Genomic DNA, 12173 nt, shown 5'->3' with positions numbered 1-12173 from the left:
ATGAAATCATTGACATAGAAATATTGGACCACAAATGATCATTTAAGAATTTTGAGCGGTTTTCTCCTGATGAATTCTTTTGATTTGTTCAGAAACCTTAAATCCTCTCAAGTCTCGTGTTTGGCGAGAATTACGTTTTTCAAGACGCATCCAAGATGGCGCTGGAAATCGAGTCTGCCGAGTAAGTTTTCAGAAATTTACAATTTTCTGCAGTATTTAACAAATAATAGACATCTGGATAGCTGCAGCTTATAGAGTAACTTCTGGTGAAATTGTGCATTGGAAGCGTTTAGGTCTCATATTATATAATTTCCTCAAAATCGCTGTGAAATATAGTGGGTTTCGGAAACAAAGCTTGTGGGGAGGGGGGCAGACGAACTACAGCGTGCAGATTCCAAGACTTCTGAACGTTATAAACGGCCGAGTTTACTTTTAGGACTCCGTTCTTGAAGTTCACTGTAACTGTAGCATCTAATAACATAATTCCACCAGGGTGCATCATTCCGGCACCCTGAAAATATACGTCCAACCCAACGTCCCCCAGTATGAAATATTTTTTTTTATGCACTCCTGTATATAACTAACCTGTGCATACCTGGGAGTGCTGCACTAGAGAACTCTCAAACCCACTGTTTTTCAAAGTGACGGATTTATGTAACCTTGTGGATTAATGTTACTGGAGGTCACATTCTAACTTTTTTTCTTTCCGTACTTCCCAGTATTATCCGTTTGATTATGCAGTATTTGAAGGAGAACAGTTTACATCGTACGCTGTCCGTACTACAAGAGGAGACTTCGGTGTCGCTGAACACTGTGGACTCTATCGACAGTTTTGTGTCTGACATCAACAATGGGCACTGGGACACCGTGCTACAGGCCATACAGTCCCTCAAACTACCCGATAAAACACTCATAGATCTGTACGAACAGGTAGGAATTGTTAGATTTGTTGTTGTAAACTTGCACTCTCATGATTCATTAACTTTTTTTTCACAATTTAGTTGGCATGTGTCAAATGTCTAGCACAATTTATGATAGATACATACAGTAAATCTTGAAACTTTTGCACTGTTTTCATTCTCCAATGCAAATTCATCATCATCATTAATGCCAATTCAATACACCACAAATATATGTTTCCAATTTGTATTCCTACTGTAAGTAGTTACAAAATTGTTTCAAATGCAAATTTCAAACTCTGCAAAAACCTCCTTTTCCCTCTTACCGACAAATAGAACCACTGCAAAAGTAAATGAATTTACACAGAAAGTTAAAATTGCAATCATAGCATGTCCAGAAAAGGAGATACAAAAAGCAGAAGATCCACTGCAGTGGCAAGGAAAGCAGCTAGGAGGCCCTAAATCTTGAAATTTCATTGATAGGTCAAAATCTAGCCACAAGCCATTCAAAGCTTTGTGAGTTCTGCTGTAAAAAACACAGAATACAAGCACGGTCATATTCAACCATTGATAAAAGGGAACTTTATTTAGATCAGTACATTTACTTGTAACATTTTTGTGTTGCAACTTGACAATTTGTTTGCTGATCAGATTAGCCGTATTTTGCGATAATGGGCTTTGCGTATACAGGGTTTGATAAACAATGGCGTTGATGGTAAACGGTTTGGGATTTCACAATGCATGCCAGTTGGCAGATTTTTGCAGCATTTATATAGCGTATTGCAATTAATTGGTTTCTACTGTATCTCCCCAGGTTGTGCTGGAGCTGATAGAACTGCGTGAGTTGGGCGCGGCCCGTTCACTCCTCCGCCAGACGGACCCGATGATCATGATGAAACAGCAGCAGGCGGAGCGATACGTCCACCTGGAGAACCTACTCGCTCGCTCGTACTTCGACCCCAGAGAGGTGCGAACAGTTTTCATTTACATTTTCTCCTGTTTATTTTATTTCTTCATTCTTGTTGGTGTGTCACTGTGGCTGATATACCAAATGTTACACTTAAAGATCACTGGCCATGGGAAGATGACAATTGCAGTAATAATAGATTGATTGATGTGCAGCATTTTGAAAACTCACTTCTAAACGTCTAAGATTTAAACGTCTGAGAGAAATCAAAGCGAAGGTCACAAAGACATAGTTACAGTTTGAATTGAAAGATAAAGTTAGAAAAGCAATCACATCTAATCTATGAGTATGACTTTAAATATTATTTTAAGAGTACTTCACTAATGGAACTTTTTTTATCAATAAACAATAATTGGTGCAAAAGTTCTAGCCTTCTTGACACATCACTTTATACATTAAAAACCACATCACTTAACACATGAAAAAACATATCTATTTCATCTAGTAATACTCCATTGTTGCGAGGCCTGTTATTCGTTCCTGACACAGTGTGGTGTTCCTCCTCCAGGCTTATCCTGACGGTCAGACCAAGGAGCGGCGGCGAGCAGCGATCGCTCAGGCGCTGGCGGGGGAGGTGAGCGTGGTCCCGCCATCCCGTCTCTTGGCTCTGATTGGCCAGGCTCTTAAATGGCAGCAGCATCAGGGACTCCTCCCTCCAGGTAAGCAACTGACCAATCCTGACTGTCCATCACAATTAGCAGTTCAACCAATGAGAGATTGGCAGTTAGTAGATCCACCAATGAGAGAGTAGCAATTAGCAGTTCTTACCAATGAGAGAATATCTCTTAGCAGTTTGAACAATGAGAGAGTGGTTTCATGTTCGTCAAATATTTGCATTTTTTAGTTATTGTTTTGCTTTCCTTCATTTTAACAGAAGTGGGTGGGGCTATGGGATCAGTCAATAGGCAACCAGGATGAGGTATTCTCCAAGCAGATATAGACGTGGAAAATTGTAATGTTTTCTGACTAGTGAGGCTTTTAGATAGGCTTGCCCAGTCAAAAAAGGAAGAATTTTTATCCCAACATCTGCTTGGAGATTAGGACCATTATAAACTTTCAGGTACATGTTATAAGGACAATATGGTCACAGCTTGGGAAAGGGCCCTTGATAAAAGAAATTACCATTATAGCTCCTTTTGCTATCACTATTTTCATAAGGCCTTTCTTTAAATTCAAAGACAGAATATGTCAGTTATGTTGCAATGTTTGAATCTTCTTAACTGTCCTTGCTAGGTACCACCATCGATGTGTTCAGAGGTAAGGCAGCTCAGAAGGAAGAGGAGGAGGAGAAATATCCCACACAAGTCACCAAGAACATCAAGGTAATGTCTCTTTAACCTTGTCTCTGCTGAGGTTGCCTTGTGCCATTGGATTTGTATTAGTTATGGGCTTAGGCAGCAAGAAAAGGTTAAAGTTAAAAAGACAAATGACCATTCTTGTTACTTTATGGAACTTTGGAAGATTGTTATGTTCTAAGACTAACATATTGGGTTAGTGCTGAGTCTATATGTCTAAAACAAGGGCTTCCTTGGAAATCAGTTACAATGTTAACTGAAGGGACCACCCTAAAGATTAATGAATAAAAAGAAATTGTACTGTACAAAGGATTTATTTTCTGTATCTTAAAAGAACACCACGTAATATGCTTCCAACTTGTTTTTTTTGCAGTGTTGTATATAGAAACAAAGAAATATTTTTGTTTATTTTAGATCTAGTCTCTGTATAGTTGTGTAATGCTGACAATGTTTTGGGAGAGCCATATTCCATCTTTGATTAGGTTAGCCACACATCAAGCACATAAAAGAACCCACCACACTTATCGGTAGTGTAGTGTCCTCCCCCATGTAACTGGATCAAATAGATCTGTCCAGATAGGCAACTTGAACTGTTCGGTGTGTTATGCTATGAGGCCAGGCAGTTTACTGGGTATGCAATGCAAACAAACAAACAATGTTGTTTTCCCTCCAGTTTGGGCAGAAGTCCCATGTAGAGTGTGCCAGGTTTTCCCCAGATGGACAGTACCTCATCACAGGCAGTGTGGACGGGTTCATCGAGGTCTGGAACTTCACAACGGGCAAGATCAGGAAAGATCTCAAGTACCAGGCACAGGTCAGAATCCATCCTGTATTCCTATTGGTTGATGAATGTGACATGCATATTTATGAGGTGTGAAACACCAATCACAATCTTTGTTGTATCTCTTTGCCAATACCAAGTTTAGGTCAGAATCTACCCCGATTTTCTATTGGTTATTGATGGCTATCTCATAAATATTCATGATTTGGTTAGAACCAATCACAAGCTTTGGTCAGTCTGTCCCAAGTGCCAAGTGCAATCAAAAACATTTCCTGCTTTCTATTGTTTAACAAAGCCCTCATTCATATTCTTAACATCTTATAAGCACCAATCACACCGTTTGTCCTATCCCTTCCCCAGCACAAAGCACATTTTCAAGCACCAATCATAACCTTTGTCATATCCCTTCTCCAGTACCAAGTGCAGGTCAGAATCAATCCTGTTTTCTTATTGGCTGATGAGCCTTACTTACCCATTCATGGGGCACCAATCACAACCCTTGTTCTATCCCTTCTGCAGGATAACTTCATGATGATGGACGATGCAGTGCTGTGCCTGTGTTTCAGTCGGGACAGCGAGATGTTGGCTTCAGGAGGTCAGGACGGAAAGATTAAGGTGGAAAAAGGTTTTCTTAAACTTAAACTTAAAGGTATCAGGTTATGAAAAAAAAATTATCCTTTAAAACTTTTTCAATTGTGAAAGTGTTGTTGCAACTTGTATGTGTAGTGTCGTTGTGAATACAGCAACTCAATCACTCGTAACACTGTACAGATGTAGATTATCAAAAGTGACAAAAACAACAACAACCAAGAACTTAAAGAAGATGTTCCCATGTCCAGGTGTGGAAGATCCAGACCGGTCAGTGTCTGCGTAGGTACGAGCGGGCGCACAGTAAAGGTGTGACCTGTGTCAGCTTCTCCAAGGACAGCAGTCAGCTACTCAGCGCTTCATTTGACCAGACTATCAGGTAGGAAAGGGCTAGACAAAGCGTTATAAACTTCCTGGCATGTTTGACCAATTGCTGACGTCACATATCCGCAATGACACGTGTCAATAAAGTCACGTGTCCGTAACTCTCGCGAGTTTACGTTCGGCAGTGATTGGTCATTATTGATCCTGAAGAAGGCGACAGTGGTCGTCGAAAATTCAATCCGTGAATACCTTAGTGTTGGAAGAAAGTTAAGCACTGTATTATGATTACTACCAACACAGATGAGCTTTCATTATAGACAAAACGACATGACAACATTTGATCGTGGACTGTAAATTAAACTTTTGTTTCATTTAATAGTTATTTAATCTAATTTTTTAATTTAAAGGACAAAAAATTTCTGTGTCCTCCATTTCATTCACACACAATTCAGTCATTATCAATGAATCTGCTTATCGCTTTAATTGTTTTACTTAATAATTAGTTGTTATGTAATAACTAAGTTGCTGTATTTATTACTTAATTTTCTGCTGTCATTTGTTTGCTTCAACTATTATATTCAGAATGCTGATAGTGGGGAGACAACACATAGACTGTAATGGTCTTTTTCTCTTTTTTCTTGATCTATACTGCCATTGTGTTTTTACTTAGTATGAAATAAAACATACAAATCGATACACTTCCATCTGAGTAGAAGATATAAGAAAAGAGTTGTAAAGGACTAATATGGGTTACATAGTTGTGTGTTTGAATCTGAGTGGAATAATATTTTCTGTAACTTAATACAAGTCTCTGGTTCCTTTTGTACAGAATCCACGGGTTGAAGTCGGGAAAGACGCTGAAAGAGTTCAGAGGTCACACGTCGTTTGTGAACGAGGCCGTGTTTACCCCGGACGGACACAACCTCATTAGCGCTTCATCAGACGGAACGGTTAAGGTAAGAGATCAACCGATTTGTTAATAACAAAAACTTACTGAAGGTAAGCACTGTTTGCTATAGTCGCTATGCTGAAGAATGCTTACTGAAGATATAATCCTTTGAAATTAACACTGATATAAAAGGAACACCATTTTGCATGACAATGCATTTTTGTTGCAAAGTTGAGTTATATTCTTGTTTTTCAAGTTTTGGTTGACATGGGTTATGTATAGATGTTACTGTATAAGTGAGGATTTTCAGCTAACTAAAGATTACAAGCCTGATTTCTGAAGTGTTCAGATTTTTCCCCACTGGCACAATTTCTTCAGGGCTTTATGCAAAGTCAGTGGCAGTGGTATTGTATATCTATTGCAAAAAAAATGATATTTTGTTTTCTTTAATCTTCAAGGCAGGGTTTTAACTTGTTGGGTCTAAATTCTAATATGACTTTGGCATAAAGACATGAACATTATTGCAGCGATCTATAGCTGCACTAGATTAGTTTTGTTAAGTCAGAAGTTCAAAGTTTGTAGATTGATCCTTGTTTTTTCTTGTAATTGCAGCTGTGGAACATCAAGACAACAGAGTGCATTGGCACCTTCAAGTCACTAGGGGGCACTGCAGGCGCAGACATCACAGTGAACAGTGTCCACACTTTACCCAAGAACCAGGAACACTTCGTCGTGTGTAACCGCTCTAACACCGTCTCCATCATGAACATGCAGGGACAGGTGACTATGTCTTCTTACCAAACTGATGAATATTGTTTGGGCCCCCTAGCAGCAATTTTGGAACTGCAGGGGCCTGGGAAGAGGATAACACATGAAAGAAGGGGTTGGTGGATATTGTACATAATAATCAACCCCTTGTACAAAAATTTATTCTTAAAACTGCTACATCACATCTTCATGACTACATCAACTGCAAGTCTGAACAGTTTTATGTTATTTTCCACAGATTGTGCGTAGCTTCACGTCCGGTAAGAGGGAAGGCGGAGACTTTGTGTGCTGTACGGTATCGCCGCGCGGCGAGTGGATCTACACGGTCGGCGAGGACATGGTGCTGTACTGCTTCAGCACCACCACAGGCAAACTGGAGTTCACGCTCACGGTCAGTCCGCGGGATCTGTTTTTGTATACAAGTGATTGTTGTTTTTGTTTTCCCCCGAGGTATTCGACGAATGGTATCTACTGATGACATCAGCAGATCAAATAACTAAATAGTCAAATTAGCAGATCAAATTATGAATTGATATGTAAATTGATATTTTTGTCTACCACCTGCTTTTCCCTGCCACTGCGTCACTGTGACATCGTAATCACTTGTATTGGTTTGCTCGAAGTTCTTTAATTGCTCTTTGTTGTAACATGCCATCTTTGCATGCAAGCAAATGCAATGCAATCCTTCAACTGTATATGATGACAGCACGTCTCAGTTCTACAATTATTAGTTTTAGGGAAGAACAAATTTGCTAGTGCTCCTAATAGCACATAGTGTCTACCAATGTTTTTTTCCAGCAGAATACTGTAAAATGCATTTAAATTCGAGTGATTTTTATTTCGCACTAAGGCGAAAATGTAGTGTTCACAGTGGTTTTTCGCGGCAGCGCTATAGTAACATACTGCTACAGTATTCGACAAAAATGTTTGCGATGGCTTTAAGTTCGTGGTGAAACGGTCGCCGCGAAAACCGCAAACATAAAACCACCGCGAACATTTCTGCATTTACAGTACTTGCTTTTCTGTATGCTGATAATGGATTCATTGAAAATTTGAAATAAACAATATGTAATAATTTTGTTCTTCTCTCTGTTTGTACAGGTCCATGAGAAGGATGTGATTGGCATCTGTCACCACCCCCATCAGAACTTGATTGGCACCTACAGCGAGGACGGACTGCTCAAACTGTGGAAGCCATAGAACACAGATAGACTACACTGTTTAGGCCACTGAAAACAGAAGTTTTGGATAACTACTTTCTTTATTCACAACCAAGATCTATATACAATCAACAGCCAACATTTCAGTGACTGTCTGTCACCTTACTCATAGCAATACTGACTGATAATATTCCACACTGCAGCTAGGTGGCGCTGCTAACAATGCGGTCCCAAACATAAAGCAGTGTGGAATAGTACCAGTCAGTATTGCCCTGAGGAAGATCACAGACAACCGAAATGTTGACCTTTAATTGTATATAGATCTTGGTTGTCACTTGTGAATACTCTTTATCCTGTCATTTACCAACTGAATTTTTTTTAACACTTGTACATGGAATGGTAAAGCAAAATGTACACTACTGTTCAGTCAACAGTAACATGTGAAGTTTTCTGTGTATCTGAGTTCTTTTTGCACAACTATAAGAAAATTACCTTGGGTTGTTTTTCTGTTACCTTAACAGACTACCGGTGAAAAAAGAACTCTGATGTTCATCAACCTGATAAAACTATTCATGAACATACGTTTTACTCTAACGTTTGTACATCTGTATGAGTATCTGTATAGCTGGTATAACCGCCGTTTGGTGCAACACACCAGCTAACACACCAGCTACATGTATATGTAATGGAAAAAACACAACTGTAACTTAGATCTGTTCTAATATTATGTAATGGAACGAAATACATGTGACTTGGAAATACCATTACTACATGGTAATGGCACAGGGATAGTATATTCAGCGTTCAGCTTTCTAAATCATTGAAATCTACATTCAGTTTTAAAGACAACAGTGTCTACTAGAAAAGGCTTGGAACATCATGCTTGTATGTAAAATATTTCCAGTTAACTTGGAGCAAACTTTTATAATGACATTGTGTATTCTTTGGGATCTTTCTTTGGATAATGGACCAACTGTTAATTACACTTGTATTTACTAGTTTTGGAATTTGTTTCATCAACTTATCAGGAATAGATTGGAGTTGCTAGAATCACTGATTTTGTCTTTCTTGTGTACTTTCTTGGCTAACTTAGGATGGTAGGTGCCTGATCATTTTAACCATATTCCTGCAGAGTTGTGTCTGATCTTTTAACCTTATCAATGCTGAGTTGCGCTGTAACGAAATCAAATGCAGCTTCTAAACTAATCCACGGCAGGAAGAGGGTTAAATATGAGGATTATTCGAGCAAGATATAAATGGAAAAAGGTCTATTTTCCACTTCATACTGTATTTACTCCAATTATTGCATACCTCCAGTTGCCACAGTGTGCAAAGTTTGTCATCTTGTGAAACTTCTGTAGGAGTACATACTTGTACAGCATGCTCTACAACACAATTATGATGCTTGCACTTGACGGTTCAAAAGCGCCACCTGGCAATTTAAAATATTTTTGCAGGAAATAGTTCAAGCCATGTTTCAAAATGAATCCAAAACCAAGTTCAGTTTTCCTAGCTGCAAGACTTCGCACAAACCGCTAAGGGAACTCTGTATTGGAGACACAGGTGACAAGGTTTACGAGTGCCTCTTAATTTATCTGGTAGCAACATCGGCAATCAGTGGCGAGTTTGCATAACATTTGAGTACATACGACATGCTCTTTGACACCAATTATAATGCTACCGAGATGCTTGCACTTGACGGTTCAAAAGCGCCACCTGACAATTTAGAATATTATTGCAGCAAATACCAAGTTCGGTTTTCCGAGCTGAGTGAGTCTCCCTAGCAAAACCGATATACATTGAAGACACAAATGACTAAAGAACACGAAGATTTCATGACTGCCACTTTATCTGACAGCAACATCGGCAATCAGTGTAGCCTGGTCACCATACCACCGAGGAGCTCCCGGTATCTCTACGGCGCTGGGGGTGGCGCGCGCCCGCCCCGACAGATTAGCCCGCTCGGGGGATGGTTTTGCGGACTTGGAGGGGCGTCGATGACTCCATAAGCCAGCTAAGAAGACAGGCTGACAGAAACATACCAAAGCATAGCAGACTGGGCTGGTAAAACACTCCTAAACCGACCCGTAGAGACTGGTGACCGGGTTACGATCAGTGGTGTGTTTTTCCAGCACTGCACTGCAATAATATTTTGAACTGCTAGACGGCGCTTTTGAGCCGTGGAGAACAAATGCCAATGAAACGTCATAATGATGTTACATGCAATGGGATACATTTTCATACTGTAATCAGCATGCTAGATGAAATGTATTATAAAACCACAGCTTTTTGTTGTTGCTGGAAATTTAAAGGGTTTACATTCGAAGTAAATAAGGAAAGGTAGCCTGGGGGCCATCTTAATATTGGTTTACCGGCGCTCATGATAAAAATCATTGTTCTTTCATCTGGAGACAGTTTGTAGGTATCGTCGTGTGTCCTTGTCAATCAATTTGTGGTCTGGTACGTGTTTAGATGTTTATCTGTAAGCGAATGAAGAGTCAAGTAAATTGATAAAGGAAATCGGATATGGTCTCCACGCAGATGCTGAGGTGAAACATCGTAATGTTTTATGAGTGACGGCCGGGTTTCTCCTGACAGCCCTTACCCCATATAAGCAGGTTAACAGTTGAATAAAAGGCCAAATTTGGTAAAGTAAAGCGTATGATGTCAACAAACATCCTTAACTTACTCATAACGTACAGGATATGATGTATACGTGAATGTAGGCGGCGCTTCGATAGGCGGACATGGTGTTACCTGGGCTCCTCGCGCGGCGCCTAAAATCGATCCTTTTAATGCCATGTCGTGTCTTAAATGCCATTCGAAACGTATGTAAAAATGTCTGGACTTGTTTGGGAAAGTTTTCATTAGTCTTAAGCCTAATTCCTTGTATATTTTCACATTCTACAAGTCGGAACATCATACCCTATCATAGCCTTATCTGCAGTACCGATCCCGGCCGCGACCAGAAAAGTGACAAAGGAGACCGCCAAATTGTCAAATTACGGTCTTTTCGGGAATGGGAAAATCGCAAAAGACTCGCAAAGGGTTTTGACATTTTAAGGCTTATTTGACATTGAACTTGAAACTGCGGGCACGTAAAACAGAGTATTGTGATATTTTAGAGATTTCGCCAAAATGCAATGGGATATTAGGTCATAAATCACATTTTTTTCTTTGCATTTTACCACCAGAAATGACCACTTTCTGAAAGGCTACTACATCCAAAGTTCAATCGTAATCTATGAAACAGGAAGACGTTGAACAAATGCAACGATGTTAATGTCTGTTTATTGATCAATAGATCCAATTTCCTTTTAAAATGCTGTAAGGTGTTTTGGTGACTTATAAGGCTGGAACGGTGAAAGCTATGGTGTTCATTATCATAATCTATTCATGTGATATGCTGGCAGCCAATACATGTAGTTGCTTTATCGGGAAAATGTATTTTACATGTGAAATGTTGTACATCACGATGTACCGATGCCATAGACATAGTTTATTGGTGTAATTCAGTGACTTTTGTTGTTGGAGTATTGATGTTGCACTGATGTTTCCTAAACAAGGTACCTAATCAGACCACAAACAAAAGTGTCAGAGTCACAGACCTTAAAGAAAGCTACTCCGGTCATCAAGCGCGATAATTCTTGGACATGTTGTTCTATGAGAATTACAACCACAAGTGTAGTCTACTAGACTAAGCCTACAGCTAGTGCAAGATGGCTATGCAAACAAAATCGATTGTTTCTTTAATAAAGGAAACGTAACTACCCCCATGCCGAGAGCATATGAAAGATAAACAAGAAAGGAACGTGGTGACTTATAAAATGATATGATATATATTTATATTCTTTGCCCATGAGGTTGTAGTGAGCTTCTTTAAAGAAGCCACCGATTTTAAAGACAAGGGACAATAGCAGCCTTCTGGTCTAGATTGAAATAATTTTGACACACTAAACTGTAGCTGCCATAGGTACAACATACCCAAAAAAATGTCATACCGGAGACTTGGAGTAGCTCCCTTTAAGGTCTGTGACTCTGAGTGTTTTGTTTGTGGTCTGATATCGCACATTGTTCATGAAACATCAGTGCAACTTCAGTATTCCAGCAACAAAAGTCACTGAATTACTGGGATAAACTATGCTATAAGTACATAATCAAGTACAACAGATATAGCATATAAAATGAACTTATTCCCGACAAAACAACTACATGTACATATCTTGGCCAGAAGCCGTATCTAAATGAATAGATTATGATAATAACCACCATAGCATTCACCGTTGCCAAACATTTTACAGATTTTTGAAAGGAAGTTGGATCTATTGATAGACAAACAGACATAAACACCGTTGAAACTGATCAACGTCTTCTTGTTTCATAAATCACAATTTAACTTTGGATGTAGTAGCCCTTTACAAAGCGAAAATGTACAGGAAATGTAGACTCGACCAATTCTACTGGTGAAATGCGAGGGAAACATGTGATTAATGATCAATGTC

General features: G+C 39.4%; 1 protein-coding gene across 1 annotated transcript; it reads left to right on the top strand.

Moving 5' to 3' along the window:
• The first annotated feature begins 65 nt into the window (after positions 1–65).
• LOC136425314 (WD40 repeat-containing protein SMU1) lies at positions 66–8721 on the top strand. The gene is made up of 12 exons (XM_066414161.1): positions 66–181; positions 720–930; positions 1714–1866; positions 2375–2525; positions 3100–3188; positions 3835–3975; positions 4462–4557; positions 4782–4909; positions 5684–5810; positions 6356–6523; positions 6750–6902; positions 7613–8721. Exons 1-12 carry the CDS (start codon positions 156–158, stop codon positions 7709–7711), a joined length of 1542 nt encoding a protein of 513 aa, XP_066270258.1. The 5' UTR covers positions 66–155; the 3' UTR covers positions 7712–8721.
• The last annotated feature ends 3452 nt before the right edge of the window (positions 8722–12173 follow it).

The sequence above is a fragment of the Branchiostoma lanceolatum genome, chromosome 19, assembly GCF_035083965.1.
Source record: "Branchiostoma lanceolatum isolate klBraLanc5 chromosome 19, klBraLanc5.hap2, whole genome shotgun sequence".
In the NCBI taxonomy this organism is placed as follows: Eukaryota; Metazoa; Chordata; class Leptocardii; order Amphioxiformes; family Branchiostomatidae; genus Branchiostoma; species Branchiostoma lanceolatum.
Note: the sequence above shows the minus strand (reverse complement) of the source record. Positions and strands in the feature narration are given on the sequence as shown.

Bases quoted from the DNA above. Each gene is read 5' to 3' on its own strand.
- LOC136425314 (XM_066414161.1), top strand. From the start codon at position 156: ATGGCGCTGGAAATCGAGTCTGCCGA. The intron at 2,526-3,099 runs GTAAGCAACTGA...TGTCCTTGCTAG, and splicing joins TCAGGGACTCCTCCCTCCAG to GTACCACCATCGATGTGTTC. The intron at 4,558-4,781 runs GTGGAAAAAGGT...TCCCATGTCCAG, and splicing joins GTCAGGACGGAAAGATTAAG to GTGTGGAAGATCCAGACCGG.